This window comes from Ursus americanus, chromosome 30 (assembly GCF_024610735.1).
Source record: "Ursus americanus isolate L20-20 chromosome 30, mUrsAme1.1.p, whole genome shotgun sequence".
NCBI classification, from domain to species: Eukaryota; Metazoa; Chordata; class Mammalia; order Carnivora; family Ursidae; genus Ursus; species Ursus americanus.
Genome location: NC_142156.1, coordinates 29320211 through 29338109, shown reverse-complemented (window position 1 = coordinate 29338109; position 17899 = coordinate 29320211). Strand labels below are relative to the sequence as shown.

The 17899-nt window shown below is 51.7% G+C and overlaps 1 protein-coding gene across 1 annotated transcript in view; it reads left to right on the top strand.

Annotated features, from left to right (window-relative positions):
- CDC45 (cell division cycle 45) overlaps positions 1-16237 on the top strand; it is a 33579-nt gene extending 17342 nt beyond the window's left edge. The window contains exons 11-19 of the mRNA XM_045815180.2: positions 1074-1205; positions 1474-1572; positions 2138-2299; positions 7657-7795; positions 7879-7962; positions 9549-9667; positions 12238-12314; positions 14357-14423; positions 16111-16237. Coding sequence (XP_045671136.1) covers positions 1074-1205; positions 1474-1572; positions 2138-2299; positions 7657-7795; positions 7879-7962; positions 9549-9667; positions 12238-12314; positions 14357-14421 — 877 coding nt within the window. The 3' untranslated portion in view covers positions 14422-14423; positions 16111-16237. The remainder of the gene's footprint in view (positions 1-1073; positions 1206-1473; positions 1573-2137; positions 2300-7656; positions 7796-7878; positions 7963-9548; positions 9668-12237; positions 12315-14356; positions 14424-16110) is intronic.
- Positions 16238-17899: the final 1662 nt, after the last annotated feature.

Below are 17899 nucleotides of genomic sequence, written 5' to 3'. Positions count from 1 at the left end.
CTGAGACTTAGCCATACTCCACGGGAAGGAGGGCAGCCTGGGCCAAGACTGTGGCTGTGCAAAAAGGCCCTGAGGTGAGCTTGAGGAAGTGGCTGGAAAGATGGGTGGGGTCTGAGGGTCAGAGAGCCTAGGGCAGTGGGAGGTTGAGGGGGTTGCTGAGTTCAGTTCTTTGTGCTTAAAAGGTCCCTTGGCTGCTGGTTGTGGGGAGACTGACAGCCACAGGCGCAAGGCGTGGCTGGGGCCTGGCTGCTTCCGTGGTAGGTATTGATGGCAGGAATGATGCTGCCCTGTGCCTACTGTGATAGATGGGGACCAATAAACATGGGGTTTAGATGGGTCAAGTAGGAGGTGGCCGTGACACATCTAGGAAGCGGTGCCAGATGTGAGGCAGCCGAGCTCCCAGGATGGGGAGCCCACCAGGACCTGACATACAACGTCTGAGGATCAGGGCCCAGCCGTCAGGAGGGGCAGCACAGAGGACAGAGCCCACCATGTGCCCAGAGGCCAGGCCTCTGTGGCAGGTGTGTTGACAGAAGTGGTGTCAGGGCATCAGCGTGACTGACTGTAGGATGCAGGCAGAGCCAGCCTGGCATCCTGCTGAGACCCTTGGAGTAGGGGACGAGAGGCGTGCGGGGGAACAGGATTGTCCTCACCCACAGCCGCACTCACAGCCCCACCAGCCGTAAAGAGCATGTTTAAGAAGAAGAGTGAGGGTGGGCTTTGCTCAGGGGGTCCCGGCAGAGGGACGGGTGTCGGGGAGGGCCGACACCCGTGTAGCACGCAGGGAGCAGATGGGATGACAGCCTGGACTGCCCTGTGTGGCCACAAGGACTCTCTCTGTCACCACAGTACATAGACTCTCAGAACCCCTGCGCTTCAGTTTCCCTGTCAACCCAAGGGTGATAGTGGTGTGTGTACACCCGCTTACAAGCTCTTTATATGGGTCAAATTAAGCTAAGAAGGTCAAAGAGCGCCAGGTTACCTGTGTGATAACTGGTTGTCCCAGGATGGGTGGGGCCATGCGTTGCCAGCTGCGGGGCGCCGCCAGCCACATCCTCCTTGACTGGCCCCAGCCTCCGCCTGGCGCTCTACCAGCACTGGTCCCTCCATGACAGCCTGTGTAACACGTGCTACACCGCAGCCAGGTTCAAGCTCTGGTCTGTGCACGGGCAGAAGCGGCTCCAGGAGTTCCTCGCCGACGTGGGGTGAGTGACCACCTCGGCCTGGAGGCCCCCGCCCCTCCACCCCCCCCACCCCCAAGGGAAAAGTCCCTCCCTTTCATTGTGACCAACATCCAGTGGCTGCCCGTTTCTACCGGAAGCACCTCACCTGGAGACCCTAGAATATCATCTGAAGGTCCCTTGTTTGCACATGCTGGGACCCCTCGTAGGGTGCTTTCCATCCTACTGTTGTTTAGCGATCTCCCATCTGAAGCCAGGTCACTTGTATGACCAGTGCTTGTCATCTTTCCAGCCTCCCCTTGAAACAGGTGAAGCAGAAGTTCCAGTCCATGGACATCTCCTTGAAGGAGAATTTGCGGGAGATGATCGAAGAGTCTGCAAATAAATTTGGGTAAACACATGTTTTTCTGGATTAAGCTTCATTCAGCTTTCAGCTTTAGCCACATTCCTAAAATAATGCAAAAACAAGAATGCACAAGCGAGTGTGAACTGTCTAGCCTTTCCTGAAGTTTTGAGTTCTCTTTGGGTTAAAAGTAGGTCCAGAGCTAGAGGAGTCCAGGTCCTTAAATCCTGGGACCGAGGTGCAGACCTCTAGTTTGAGCTGGTCTAGCCTCACTGAACACAGGAAATGGCCCTGGGAAGGGCCCACTGGGGCTAGGTGCAGGCAAGCTCTGCCTAGAGGGTTCTGTGGCTGCTCGTGGCATCCTGGGATGTGGGAGGGGGCCACACACATCCCTGCTCTGCCTCCCAATCAGTGGAACAGATTTGGACAAGGCACTTGGTGCCCTGGGTTACAGGGCTGGGATATCAGGTCTTCTGACCCCTGCATTCTGGGACCAGAGTTGTCTTGCCATGAGCAGTAGCAGGGGCCAGGGAGGGACAGAGCTCACCCACAACTTGAGAGCACTCCCACATGCACACAGTGCCGACAACAGTGTTGCTTCCTCCCACTGCAGGATGAAGGACATGCGCGTGCAGACTTTCAGCATTCACTTTGGGTTTAAACATAAGTTCCTGGCCAGCGATGTGGTCTTTGCGACCATGTCGCTGATGGAGAGTCCCGAGAAGGACGGCTCAGGGACAGATAACTTCATCCAGGCTCTGGACAGTCTTTCCAGGTAGTGGGTGTGGCTGTGGGCTCCTGTCCTCCCCCCACAGGCCACCTCTGGCCCTCAGCCTAACACTCTTCAGGGACCCCAGGGTGTGGTGGTGACTGTGTCCTGCAGAAACTGAATCACAGTCTGCCAGAACTAGGGGTGCATGTGACACATTTCCTATCTATCTTCAGTATGTGTCATTTCCTCTTGAATCCTTCTAAATCTCCTTTCTTTTTGATTAAAAAAATTTTTTTTTCATCTCCTTTTCTCTCTTCAGGCATTATTTGTGATGTTTATTAATCCTTGTGTTTTTTCTAATTTAATCTTCATTTATCAATTATTTCCCTTTTATTTCTAAATTTTTCCTATCTCCTTTCCTGAGATGTCTTGTTTTATTTTTTTTCATGTCTCTTAGCTTGCTTTGAAATAGAACAATACAGTGTCGACCTTTTGGGGACATATCTTTCTAGAGTATTTCATTGTCGGTAGGGATGCGATTCTGCTCCTTAGTCCCTTTTTTCTGATAATAACTTTGAGAGGATTTTACCTTGGGACCAAAGGGGCTTGTCCGTTGCTCATTTTGTGTGTGAATTCCGCTTCCCTGACTTTCAGAGGAGGCATGATTCAGACAGCTTTTCTCACTTCAGAGAACTGCCACTTCTGTTGCCTTTGTGCAGTATTAAAAAATGTAGGGGTCTGCTTCCTGGGGTTTCCTGGCCCTGTTCCCTAGCATACTTTTTAAAAGCAGCTTTACGGAGCTATAATTCATACACTATATAATTCGCCCATTTAAAGTGTACAATTCATTGGCTTTTGGTATGTTTACAAGGTGGTGAATTACCACCACTACCTAAGTTTAGAACATTTTCATCGCCTCAGAAAGAAACCCTGTTCCCCTTAGCCATCGCCTCCCAGATCCCCCATCTCTCCCAGCCTCAGGCAACCACCAGTCGACTTTCTGTCTTCATAGATTTGCTGTTTTGGACATTTCACATAAATGGAAACAGACAATACATGGTCCTTTATAGTCATAAATTTCAGGCTCCTTTTCCTTAGACTAATGTTCTCAAGGTTCATCCATGTTGCAACATGAAGGAATTTCTTTCCTTTTTATTGCAAATAAGACTCTCTCATCTGGACATACTGTATTTTATTCATCCATTGATCAGTTGACAGACATTTGGTAGTTTCTACCTTTTGACTGTTATGAATAATGCTGCCATAAATACACATAGATACATTGTGTGGACATATGTTTTCATTTCATTCTTGGGTATACGCTTAGGAGTGGAATTGCTGGGTCATATGATGAGTCTGCTTAACCTTTTGAATAATGGTGAGACTGTTTTCTAAAGTGACTGCATCATTTTACATTCCCATCAACCGCATATGAGAGTTTGAATTTCTCCACATCTTCGACAACGCTTGTTATTGTCGGTCTTTTAATTGACAGCCACCCTGGAGTGAAGTGGTATGAAGAGGTGTGAAGTGGTGTGAAGTGGGATCTCATGGTTTTCATCTGCATTTCCCTCATGGCTAATGATGTTAAGTAGCTTTTCATGTGCTTATTGGCCATTTGTAGGTCTCGTTTGGAGAATTGTCTATTCAAGCCCTTTGTCCATTTTCAAATTGAGTTGTCTCTTTATTATTGAGTTATAAGAATTGCTTCATATATTCTAAATAAGGAATCCCTTATCAAAACATATGATTTGCAAATAGTTCCTCCCATCCTGTGGGTTATCTTTTCAACTTTCTTGATGCTGTTCTTTGAAGCCCAAGTTTTTAATCTTGATCATGTCCAAGTTATCTTTGTTCTTTTGTTTCTTATGGTTTTGATGTCATATCTAAGAAGCCATTTAAGAGTTTTATAGTTTGGGCCTTTACATTAGATATGATTCATTTGAGGTAAATTTTTGTGTCTGGTGCAAGGGAACAGGTTCAACCTAATTCTTTTGCATGTGAACATCCAAATTGTTCTAACACCTTGTTGAAAAGACTTCTTTCCCCCACGGAATCATTTTGATACCATGTTGAAAATCATAAATGTGGGAATTTATTTCCAGACTCTCAATTCTGTTGCATCAGTTGGTATGTCGACCCTTGTGGCAATACCACACTGTTTTGATTACTGTTACTTTACAGCAAGTTTTAATTATTCTGTGTTCCTTGAATTTCCATATGCATTTTAGGATCAGCTTGTCAATTTCTGCAGAGAAGTCAGATTGCATTGGACCTATAGATAAATTTGGGGAGTATTGCTGTCTTAACAATATTAAGTCCTCCAGTCCACGAACATGGGATATTTTCCCATTAACTCAGATCCTCTTTAATTTCTCTCAACAATGTTTTGTAGTTTTCAGAGAATGAACTCTTCTTGTACTTCTGTGTTAAATTTATTCTTAAATATTTTATTCTTTTTGACGCTATTGTAAACAGACTTGCTTTCTTAATTTTCTTTTTGCCTGCTCATTGCTATTGCATAGAAATACAGTTGATCTTTGTATATTGATCTTGTATCCTGCAACATTACTGAAATTGTTTAATAGCTCTAATAGTGTATTCCTTAGGATTTCATATATACAAGATTATGTTATCTGCAAATAGAAATGGTTTTACTTCTTCCTTTCCAGTCTACCTGCTAGAACCTCCACTACTATCCCAGTGCATTTTTATTTATACCTTCTTTTTCCCTTTTTATATATTCTCTATCTTACTCAATTTTGATTCCATTCTCAGCACTTTCTCCTCACTGTGGAAAGGAGCTCTGGCTAGTCAGGTGGGACTCCCGAGCTAGACTGCTCTTGCCCCTTAGTCTTTACCATGGCCCTTTGCACTTTACCACAGCTCTTTGCACTCACCTCCTCTTGGACAGGGCAAAACTTTCATTTTGGACGGCTGTTCCGCAGTTGTCTGGAGTTTTGCATCATTCTTAGGTCTTGCTGCTTCTCTGTTCCCTCCCACACTGACTCCAGCGATACACCAGTCTTGTGGTCAGTTGGTGGTCTGTTCCCCCTGCTTATATTTATTTTGGGGTCTGTAGTGTTCCTTTATTTTCTTGTTTTGTTGTGAGAGTCCTAGATTTTTGGCTTGCAGTGTGGTTACTCTACCTATATTTATCTAGAAATTTGAGGAAATGCTGTTAACTATTGTATCAACTGTTGCTGCCCTCATCCCAGAGTTGATGGAGCAGTTTTAGACATCGTCTACTGACTTCCTGCTATGACAGGATATTTATTCCTCTTTTGTGCTCCTTCCCCCTCCTGTGGGTACAATTATGCCACTATTTGTAGCTCCTTTGTAACTGTAGTGTACTTACATCTTGTTCTATCACCATTGTCTCTGTCTCCCTACTTTGTAAGGAAAAGATATTAGCATTCTTACTTTTCTCTTTCCCCATACCTTTCAGTTTGTGAAATTTATGCTTTTACAATTTCAGGATTAATAACACTTAATCTTGGGTTAGAGAATAGAATGCAAGTCATCTCATTTTTGGCTGTAGATAGATTCTAGAAGATGAAAATCAATAGTGTTACTTCACTGTGCTAATAAAATATAACAGTCACTCATGTGCAGTGATTACATTACTTTCTGGTACTGCTCTTTGTTTTTCCTGGAGATCTTAATTGCCTTTTTTATCATATCCAGTTTTTTCTCAGCTCTCCTTCCAGGAGGTATTCCCTGAGTCCCTTTTGTCCAGGAAAGCCTGGGGTTCTGTCTTCTGACACCAGCCTGGACCTACAGATTTCTAGGCCTGTTGTTTGCTGCCACCACTGATGGCACTTGACTGTGCCTTGGGTTAGAGCCAGTGTTTCTTAGGATCCTTGTCTTTGGTTTTTTCACTGTTTCATTTTGTTAGAGCACAATTCTCAAGTAACTTTTAAAGAAAGAGCACATGTGAAGTAGTTCTTAGTTCTTGCATATCAATATCTTCATTTTGCCCTCATCTGGTTCCTGGTATAGCTTATTTACAACTCAATGCTGCAGGTAATTTCCTGTTGAATGTGGATTCCATTGCTCCCCTGTTTTCTGACAGCAAATATTGCTAATTGAAATCTGAGCCATCTTGGTTCGTGTGTCTTTGTAAATTCACTCTCATCCCACCAAAGAAGCTTGCAGGACTTTTTTCTTTTCTTTTCAGTGTTTTGTGATTTCATCATGAGGGGTCTAGGGTGGATCTTGCTTCATGGATTTTCTGGGTTCTCAGGTGAGCCCTTTCCATCCAAAGCCCCAGATTTTTCAGCTTAGGAATGCTTTTGTACTATTTCCTTACTCCTCCCACACATACATCAGTGTTTTTTATTCTTTCTTTCCTGGCTTCCTGGAACAATGCTCTGTCTCTGATTTGTGCCTTATGTTTTCCGTGTCTGTCTTGTTATCGATGTGAAGGAAGCTTCTTGACTATATCCTCTAGTCTTTGAGTGAATTTTTAATTTTTTTGCAGTCACTTTACTTTCCACAAATACTTCCAGTTTCTGGTTGTTCCCTTTGCATGGCATCCTGCTAGTGGTTTACGCATTTCTTAGTTGCCCAGTCTCTTTGAAGATATTAATTAGAGTTCATTTTAAGTTTTCTTTTGTTCTCCAAATCATCTCTATTTGATCTATGGTCATTTTTTCAGGGCACAGGCATTTCCCAAATATCTGGTGGTCCTCACTTTCGAGAGGGGGGCTGTGGAAGCCTGGTGAGGCCCTGGGTCTTGGGGCATAGCCTGCTGACTACAAGACATTGCTTCATCTTGGTGGGTGGGGAGCCGATATGACAGTTTGGGACTCTCAACTTCTGGATACACTTCTCCACAGAGAGTTCATTTCAATGTATTTAGAAGAGAACCCTCCTTTCTGGGAAAGAAGAATAAAAATCCACCCATGGGGGGGGGGCTGGTCCTCCGTTTGGCCCTTGCCCTGGCCCCTCCTCTGTCAGAGTCCTCTGGGCACTTTCCAGAACCTGCTGGGCAGTGTCTTCCCTCTGTTGGCTTATAGTTTCCTGTCTTCTGATGTCAGGCACCTCTTCCCACCTTTAATCTTGGTCACTGTGGGTTTATACTTGTTTTAATCCTTTCTTTCTTTTTTTCCTTCTAGAGAGAGAGAGAGCATGAGCGGGGGTGGGGGAGTGGGCAGAGGGAGAAGGAGAGAAAATCTTAAGCAGGCTTCACGCCCAGCATGGAGCCCAGCATGGGGCTCAATCTCACGACCAAAACCAAGAGTCAGACAGACGCTTAACCGACTTAACCGACTGCGCCACCCAGGCACCTCTAATCCTTCCTTTCATATGATAGGGAAGGCAGGAGGAAAAGAATGAAACTCATCCTTGCACACCCTCCCAGGAACCAAGTGTTCTATTTGTGACTGTGCCAAAGTTGTGTGTCTGCCCCGTTACAGGAGTAACCTGGACAAGCTCTACCATGGCCTGGAACTCGCCAAGAAGCAGCTGCGAGCCACACAGCAGACCATTGCCAGCTGCCTCTGCACCAACCTTGTCATTTCCCAGGGGCCCTTCCTCTACTGCTCCCTCATGGAGGTCAGGCTTCTCATGGACAGATGGGTACCAGGCCACGCCTGCCAACAGGCCCCTCTCACTATCTCTGTGTCCTCCCTCTGCAGGGCACTCCAGACATTGTGCTGTTTTCCAAACCAGCGTCCCTGAGCCTGCTTAGTAGACACCTGCTCAAGTCCTTTGTGTTTTCGGTGAGAAGCTGGGTGGGTGGACGCCAGAAGGTAGAGCCTCCAAGTGGCGTTTGGACCAGGCCTTAGAAGCTGGCCTTGGGGTACTGGTAGCTGTGTACCTGCTGGTCTGGGAAAAACTCACTTTTTCTGAGCTGTGTTTTCCTTAGCTGACCCTTAGGATCTCAGTTCCTACAAGCTCTGATTTCATCATTTGGTCCTCCTGGTCACTTGGACAAGTACGAAGGGACCTCATGAAGTATGTGGGGCTAGGGCTATGTTCAGCTCTGGCAGATCAAGGAAAGATGAAGTTGGTTATAGCACAGACTTGCTTCCCAGCAAAAGTTTGTTTTCTGGCCTGGCTTTCCCTTTTCCATGTGTGGTTCCTTCTTCTGCACAGCCTAACACCCTTCTTTGCCTTGGCCTGGGACTCCCCGCACCACCCCCCCCTCCCCCCCGTGCGACCCAGCTAACATCAGACTCCCCACTGGGTGTGATCACAGAAAGGGTGATCCCGCACATTTCAACAATCAGAGCCTTACTCCGCCTCCTGGATGAGGGTTTACACTGGGGGCTACTTTAAACAAAATGTTTAATAGGTTGACATCTCATACTGCTGAACTGACCTACAAAATGATTATCTGAGGATTATGTGAAGACAATCAGATAATGACAAAAGATGGACTAGGGACAAAACATGAGCTTGAAAGTCTTCTAGGCTCTATTCAAATCTCAGTCTCCTCATTTACCAGTTGTGTGATATGAAGTCAATTATTTGATCTCTGAGCCTCAGTTTCCTCATCTGTAAAATGGGTGAATTTTCCCACAGGACCCATCATTTATCAGACATTTCTCTCTCTTTTTTTAAATGTTATTATTTGAGAGAGAGAGAGAGAGAGAGAGCACGAGCGGGAGGGAGGGGCAGAGGGAGAGGGAGAAGCAGATTTCCCACTGAGCAGGGAGCCTGACGTGGGGCTGATCCCAGGACTCTGGGATCAGGACCTGAGCCAAAGATAGACGCTTAACCAACTGAGCCACCCAGGTGCCCCTCAAACATTTCTTAAGCAACCACGACCAGCCAGGCTCTGATGTCATAGGATGACCAACTATCCTGGTTCGTGTCCTGGGATGCCCTTCAGTCCTGGACAAACCAGGATAGTTGGTCACCTTTGTTGTAGGGTGTGGGTGCAATGGGTACAGCAGTGAAGGAAACACTTGAGTCCCCAAGTTGAGGGAGTATGCGTGCCGGCAAAGGGGACAAATGAGGAAAGATTATGAGTAGTGTCAGATGGTGGCACACACCAGAGACAAGCTGAAGCAGGATGAGAGAGGGGGTTGGTTGGGGAAGGCCTCCTGGAAGAGGTGACAACTGTGTCAGGACCTAAAGGAGGTGAGGGAGGGAACAGCGAAGGGACATTTGGCACAGAAGGAGCCTGGGAACAGGGTGTCATAGCCTGGGGGGCAGCTGCATGGGGATTGAGCATCTCTGGTGAGAGAAAGCCCCTGGAGGCTTTTGGGGAGTGGGTGACTGGCTCTGTCTGGGCTCCTAGGCGCTGAGTGGTGCGCCCGCTCTGTGGGGCCATGACTAAGGGTGTACTTTGCCTCTGCAGACAAAGAACCGGCGCTGCAAGCTGCTGCCCTTGGTGATGGCTGCACCCCTGAGCGTGGAGCAGGGCACGGTGACCGTGGTGGGCATCCCCCCGGAGACTGACAGCTCGGACAGAAAAAAGTGAGCCGGGTTTTGCATCTCCTGGGAGTTGGGAGCCCCAGGGGTGTCATTGGCCGTGGGCTCTGCTGAGCTGGGTGATCTTTGCCCTCCACACCGAGGCCAGCCTTTTCCACCTTGCGGCAGGACTCTGCGGGTTTAAATATGTGGGCCGCAGCTTAGCCACTGAGCGTCTACCTTACCCCTTGGCTGGACTTCTGAATGCTTCTAGTTTGTTCAAGGCCTCGCAGACAAGGGTGTCTGGCTCCCCCAGGAGGACCAACGTCAGACCCACCCAGGATAGGCTACACACCTACAGTGAGGTGTGATTAGGTGTTCTGTGTGCCTTTGGGCAGGACCTCCAGCTACCTGGGCCTGAACCCTCTTCTGAGGAGCAGCTGATACTGAAAATCTGAGAGGTTTCAGGTCACCCACCCCAGAAATTAGGCTTCACCTGCAAAGTTCCTTGAGACCAGCTCTGTGCGATGCCTTCAAAACCCTCATGAATGATCATTCACCATCTGGTTTGGGCCTCACACTACCCTTGGAGGAGAGCTGGGCAGTGTCTCCCATCCCCACCTCCATGCCTGTGAGTCAAATTCACTGCTCACTGAATCCCAAATTCAGACAGTTTCTAAACACATTGAGAAATTCAGTTCCAAGAGCTGACATACGAGAAACCGTTCAGTGGTGTGTGCGGGGATGTGCACCCCCAGACTGCCTACCTGCCAGAACTTGCTGCCGCGCCCGAAGCTGGGCTCACCTGCGCCCCCTTGGTTTGGGCGGTGGGTAGAGCATCCAGCTCCACCCGCCCCGGCAGCAGCTAACACAGCTGCTTAGTCACTCAGACCGTGGGGTTGTGGCTTCCTGTCCTCCCTCAGCGTTTTCTTTATTTAACATCTAGGAAACATTTTGGACTTCCATCAGTGGTATACTTCGGTTTTGTTTTCTCACCGAGCATCAGCCCTTTGTGCACATTGTCACGAAAGTGACTCCTGACAGTAGGAAGCCTGTTAAGTGGATGACAGTTTACCTGTCATCTCCTCTGGGACCTTCAGGCTGTTTCCCAGTTTTTGTTATTACAGACAGCGTACCAGTTTGTAAACGCATAGGCTCATCTTCTTGCGCTTTTGAGAAGTTTCTGCCACTGTCTTCTCAATGTTTCCCCTGCATCTGCTGACCTGGGTTCTCGTCCTCCTCCTGTAGCAAGGTCAGGTTTTCTCCTGCCCACTCCCACCCACACCTGGTGTCAGCCAGCAGACTGGACCTTGAGGGGCTCCCTGGTTTTCCCTGCGGCTCCCTTCATGCTCTGCATGGCCAGAGAGCCTGTGACTAATCCCAGGGGCTAATGTCACCATCCTTGGGGTTCTTTGCCTCCCTGGCAGAATCAGTGCCCCAGGCCCAGTGCTCCCCAGAACATCCCAAGAGGTGACCTTGGTAAGATGCTGACAGCTGGCAGCAAGACACCCCCACCCAGCTCCCCGGTGCGGTGGCTTGGGGGCCAAGGACTATTCAGTGTCCTGTGCCCCTCAGTTTTCCCAATTAGCTCTTACTGGTCTCTGCTGTGGAAGACACTGGTCTTGGATCTGGATCAATCCTAGCCCTGCTCTTGTGAGCTTTGACCTCCTTCTGTGTCTGCAAAGGCCATTTAATAGCAAGTTGGGAGAGACAATGGACTTTTTTAAGATAAGTGCTTCCATGTTGCTGGGCTGCTTTCCAAAGCTATGCCGTGGGTCTTACATTCATAGTCACACGGGGTGGAGCTGGCCAGGGGCTCCCGGGCTGGGTTTTCAAGGCAGCCAGCAAGCACTTCCCCCACGGGCCACCACAGCCGCCTGTGTCCTCACTCCAGCCATCGATTCGTTGCTCTAGGTGGCTGTGCTGGCCAGTGGTTAACTCTGACTGGTGTGCACAGTGTCGGGTGAGAGTTACTGTGGGGGCTTGAAGCACATACCCCTCCTCTGCCTGTTCTTCCTGACCGTAACCAGCCCAAGAGTCCCTTCCCCATGATGCTCTCTCTCCACTGCCAGCCCTTACTACCTGCACAGCCCTGAGCCCCCAGGGGCTGTGTGCTCCTGGCCGACTCCCTGCCCCACAGCTGCGCCCTCAGCAGCCCCCGCTGGGCTGCGCCCTGGCATGCTCCCGCCCCCCTGATTTGCAGCTGCACACTGCTGCCTGGCCCTGCAGGCTCCTCCCGTTCCCCACCCTGCTGTGTGTGACTCAGTCTCATCTGCGACCCCCATCCCAGCACGCTTCCCATTGAGCCTCTGCCTCTCCTGTCCCAGCTGCCAGCACGGTGCCAGGCATGAGGGAGGCTTCGGTCAGGGCGCACCGTGGGAGGTGCCCAGACGCTTGTGCCCTGAGGGCTGAGAAGGGTTCAGCTGGATGCAGGCAGGAGCAGCAGTGAGAGATGGCGACTGTCCAGGAGCAAGGGTGAGACCTCAGAAGACTGTGGCCCAGGAAGGGGTACGAGTGCCTCCAGGCAGAACCAGCGGCCAGCGAGGAGTCTGGGCCAACTCCAGTGTCTGTTCCAGGGATTTAGGAAGGTCCATTACAGTGGGCGGGCCCTCAACATGCCTCTTATGTGTCTACAGCTTTTTTGGGCGGGCGTTTGAGAAGGCAGCGGAGGGCACCAACTCCCGGACGCTACACAACCATTTCGACCTCTCAGGTAAGAGTCTGCAGCACTGGGGCCCTTTCAAGGTCAGCGCTGGCCTTGAACCAGGGAAGCTGGCATTGCCAGAAATACCTTGTCAGCACCCCTCTCACTCTCCTGGAGCCAGCCCTGGGCCTGGCTGTTTCAGGGAGCTCGGGGAGCTCTAAGATGCGTGGGCCCTGCGCCTCCTATCTGGGCCCTGATGGGCTCCCAGGGCAGAGGGGAAGCAGGTGTTGTCCGTAGAGCCATAGGCTTGGCTTTGGCCTTACAGTCTAGCCCTTGAGACCACTTTACCAAGGAGTCTAGAGGACTGGCCACTAGAGCCTTCTGGTCCAGCCTCACCCGTCAGGGTCACCTGCCCCTCCTGTGGGCGTGGAAACAGCAAGGCCTACGGCAACCCAAGGACACAGCCTCCAAGGCTGTGCTGGCCACTGCTGTAGGCCAGCAGTTCCTGTCTCTGTTTTCGTGAAGGGTCCCACCCAAGGCTGCCAGTGGTCCTGTGTGATGGCCTGGGCACTGTCCTGGCCCGATGTTGCATGAGTCCAGGGAATGGAAGAGTCCAGTCCCGGTGGTGGCTTTGCAGGCTGGCCAGTTTTCCCCGCAACACCCCACAGCTTCTCCATAGGCCAGTGTGGAACGTGGTGCACATTGGGCCACATATGCTTTTTAGTCTAGCTGATAGATTTTCAAGTAAAACAGACGTGGTGACCCCTGTCTGCTTTGTATTGGTGTGCTTGGGCTGCCCTAACAACATACCATAGACTAGGGGGTTTAAACAACAGAATTCCGTTTCTCAGAGTCTGGAGGCTGAAGTCCGAGATCAAGGTGTACACAGTCGGTTCCTTCTGAGGCCTGAGGCCTCTCTCCTTAGCTTATAGATGGCCATCTTCTGGCTGTGTTCTCTCATGGTTGTCCCTCTGTGTCTATGTCCTAATCTCTTCTTATAAGGACCCCAGTCAGATTGGATGAGGGCCACCCACGTGATTTTGTTTAACCTAACATCTTCAAAACCCCATCTCCCTATATAGCACATGCTGTCTGAGGTGCTGGGGGTTAGGCCTTCCACACATGAATTTGGGGAGAAAATACCTCAGCCCATAACCCCCATCTGTCAGAAAGGACAATTTCTTACGTCACATCAGCTGGTTTGTTACAATGAGTCCTCAGCATCAGAGACCCAGGATTCACCCAGCTGCCTCGGCATCTAGAGCTGCTTCTTCATGCCACACCCCCTCGGGCTGCAGCTCTGTGTTGGGTGGGTTCACCCCCAGCAGCAACTCCCCCATTCCTACTTCACGCCCAAGATGTGGGAGAGGTTGGTGCTGGCCAGACTGCAGGATGGCCTGCCAGGCTTCTCACAGGGAGGATTTGGGGGCTGGAAGCTGCTTGGCTTCCCATGTGGATGGAGAGTTGGGGGGCGGGGTCGATGTGCGGCAGAGGGCAGGCCAGCACCCACTTGGGTAGGCTGGGCCTGGGGTTCCTGGAGCCATGGTCCGTGGCACAGATGGCTCCTAGGACCAGGCTGGCCTGGTTCTGCCCTGTTTGATGAGGGCCCCCGGAAATGGGGGCGGTTCACATCATGTTTCCCTTCTACAGAAGAGCACACTGAAGCAGAGAGACTGGCCAGAACAAAACTGCAGGCTAGCCTCCTGCCCGACCTCAGGGCCTCCTGCAACCCATGATGGGGCAGGGCTGTGTCCAGCAGGGTGGGAAGGCCTGTCTCTGCCTGCCTGTGTCCTCTCTGTTGGCTGTCACTGCTGGTCCCCTACTGGACTGAAGGGTCCTCCCCACAGACTGTAACCCCAGCCAGCCTCACTAACAGGGCAACCAGCAGTTTCTGAGGACTAAATACAGAAGACAGAGAAATACAACCTCTGAGTTCAGAATATTCTAGGCCACTAAGGGGCTGAGTATGTTTTGGAATGTACCAGAGGGTGGTTCCCATCTTGGATGACCGGGAAGAGGGAGTTAATACACCCTGACGTGTTTTTCCTACTGCGCCTCACTCTCAGCCCCACTCCTCCACCTCACGAGATGTTTTTCTTTCATTACCTCAGTAATTGAACTGAAAGCAGAGGATCGGAGCAAGTTTCTGGATGCGCTTGTTTCCCTCCTGTCCTAAGGGTGAGATGTGGGGGAGGGGTGGGGTGCTAGAGAGTTCCAGTGGGGCACTTCAGGGGAGGCCACGGGCGAGGGGTGTGCTGCCACGAAGCCGGCCTTATTGAAGTGTAAAGAGGGCCCCTCATTCCCTGCTTTGATTTCCCTGCTTTCACCCTCCTCAAGCCAAGGCTTCTACTGTGTTTCAGATCCAAGCAGGGTTCCTGAGGAGATGTGGGGCCAACACATTTTTCCCAAGGGTGTCTGTCCCTGGGCTGGCAGCAGTGCCACAATGGGGCATTTTTGAAGGAACTAATTTCATTACGCTCCTGGGACCCCTTCAGCAAGAGCTGGCATTTACCCTCTCCTGACCGTGCTGTGGGCTGGGCATCAGTGAGTGACACGCAGGCCCCCTGGCATTGCCGGGAAAGAAGGCAACCCTTGGGGGGCTGCCTGGAGCCTTGCCACCTTTGCAGCCTTAGATCAGGCCCTGGGCTAGAGCCCACAGAGGCTTCTACCCAGGCTCTTGTGTGCTTGACTTAGGAGAAAACAAAGCTGTTGGCAGCTACGTGGCTGATAACTAGAAAATGGCGTCTCTGTGGGCCTTGCACGAGAGTGAGGCTGTCACTGGCGGTCCACAGCAATGCTCCCCAGCCAGGGCTCTTCCCAGTGACACACGTGCCAGCTCTTTCTTGAAGGACCCCTCAGCAAACTGGCCAGGGGGCCTGCTCTGTACCTAGTGCCCACTTCTCAGCCCAGGGCTCCCCACACAGTGGATGGCCCACGCCCAGCCCTACATCTCCTTGAGCCCTGGGCTGGAGCCACTGCTGAGGCAGATGGGCCCTGTCAAGGCTCTGATGCAGAGGGTCCCCTCATGCCGGCCCAGGTTCCTCCCACTCCCCCACTGTCCATAGTGAGCTGGAAGCTGTAGGGGGCAGGGGCCTGTCCCCTTCCCCTGTTGGGGCCTCAGTGTGCTCTGCTGAGAATGGTATAGGGGACCTCAGGGACCCGCAGTCCCTCTTTCAGGGTTTGCAAGGGCATATAGGGCTCCTGCTGAGAGGGGTTTTGGGCTCGGACCCTTTCGGTCTTCAGCAAGGTGTGTTGGGTACCTCACCAGGCTGTGGCTGTTTCCTCAGCTGAAATAGGGCTGACACCCCTTGGACATTGAGTGCTGAGCCTTAGGATGGGGGCGGGGTGTAAGTTAATGACCCAAATCAAAGGTTACAGGTGGGGGCTCTCGAGCAGGGGCTGGCATTTGAGGCATAGCCCTTTCCTGCAGCCTGCTCAGTGAGGACACCAGCACTGCTGTGTGTCCTGCCAACAAGACAGGGTGCAGGGTGGGCCAGCCGGGCAGGGGGAGGAGCAGTGTAAGGGAGACACACCAGGCAAGGGGAGAAGCCTCGTGAGGGTCCCAATGGGGCTGTGGCAGGGTCAGCAAAGTGATATGGTGGTGGAGGGCCATGAGGCCCTGGGGAGTTCTCAAGCAAATGACAGCCTGGACCTAGCCAGAGGGGTGCAGTGAGGCTGGTGGGCACCTCAGTGGTTCTGGTGTGGCCCTCCACCCATGGTCAGCACCCGTCTCCCCTGTGAGTGGCAGAGGCTACTCAGAAGCAAGCCTGGCATGTCACAGGGAAGGCCCGGGCAGATTGTTTAATTCAGAGAGACATCAGAATTGTTGAAATTCACTTATTTTTTTCTTTTCTTTCTTCTCTAGAGTCGATTTCTGCAGACATGACCTCCTCCTTATTTATATTAACTGGATTTTATTTAGACTGTAAGTTATGGACATACTTTTAGATGCAGGGACAGTTGGTTTTTAATGGAATAAAGTGTTCGTTTTAGTTTGGGTGTCGCAGTCTTTGCTATGGTCATAGGGCCAGCACTTGTTTTTGTCCTGAGCTTTCTGTGGGTGCAGAGGAGCCTTTTCCTGTGCCCTGGGCAACCTCGAGGCCCAGCAGTAAATAAGCATGGGGGGTGGCCTCCAGGCTCCCTGGAGAGCAGTGGGTGGAGGTCGGGCACCTCAGCACCTGGACCTCCACACAGTTCCACATGCCCAGCCATGCCAGCCGGGACCTGGCTCTGCCCTCCCACCACTTCCTCCTGTCTGCTGGCCCTGGCAGCATCTCCAGCCCACCTCTTGACTGTGCCTCCCTCCCGGGCCCCCCGCCCCGCAGCCATCATCTCACCCTTCTGCACCTCCTGTCCCGGCCCCCCCATCCCCACAGGCACACAGTACCCCCAAGCTGCTGGGAGAGTTGGGCAGATAGTAAGGGCAAGGTCCCCACCCCGGAAGGGTGGGGCTGGCTGAGGGGCCCTGGACGGAGATGGCTTCACCACATCCTGGTCACAGAAGGTTCGAACGGGACAGAACCTTGGCAACTTTCAAAGTCTTCAGAACAGCAAGAGTTCTCAGGCGAGCTGTGCGATCAGCTGGTCCCACTCTCCCAGATGTCCCCAGAGCCCCTGCGAGGGTTGAAGGGACCTGGAGGCAAGGAGGATGACATTCCTGCCCTTTGGGGAGAAGAGAACTGTTCATACAAGTGGTCGAGGCCATCTGGCTGCTCAGCCTGGAGTAAGGGTGTCAGGAAAGCAGGCAGGCTGGAGAGACACGGCCACCTGGGTGTGGCACCTGGGGCCCTGGGCAGGAGGAAGCGGAGTGGCTTGGGTAGGCTTTAAGCTGGTAAGCCCAGAAACAGTGGCCTGGAACTGATAGGGATGGGTGGGGCCAGGTCGCTAGGTGGCCCTTGGGAAGGGGTAGTGGATACAGTGGGGTTGGCTGCATTGGAGGCTGGCTCCTCTTGCCTGACCTCTGGCAAATGGAGTGTGCCCCTGGCCTTCCTGGCATGGGCCAGGCAGCAGCAGCCTGACTCCCCAGGGCCCTTAAACTGCCCACCTTAACCATTTGCATCATTGGGACTGTGCAGCTTCCCTTCGGAACCCTGCTGATTCCTAGGGCCTGAAGGAATCGAAGAGCTCTGGGCTCATGTGGGATGCAGCCTTGGGTCTGTGCTTCTGGCCAAATACCAGCCCGGCTTGCCCCAGAACCTTTGTTCCAGCAGCCCCACCAAGGCCCCAGGATCACACACTCTTGCACTTGAGGCCCTGCTGCACAGGTCCAAGGAGGGTTGACATGGGGGGGGGGGGTGCTAAGGGCCTCTGTGCCATGAGACCCATCCCGCTGCAGCTCATCCCGTTGCAAGGAGCTCAGGCTACCAGATAGTCCAGCCTCCCTTGAAGTCCAACTGCCCGGCTCTGCTGCAACTCCTGGGATTCAGGGCAGTGTTCACTGCAGCCATCCTGAGCCCACGTCCTCAGGCTCTTCCCCTTCCTCACAGTGGGGAGCCGAGGTAGGCCTGGGAGACTCCTTGCCACTGGATTTGGCCCAAGCATTTCCGGACCAGGCCTCCAAGGCCAGGTTTGGGGGCAGATGCCAAGCCCTGCTGGCTGGTCTTGGAGCCCCTCCCTACAGGCCCTACCTCCATCCACAGCTCTCTTTTGTCCTG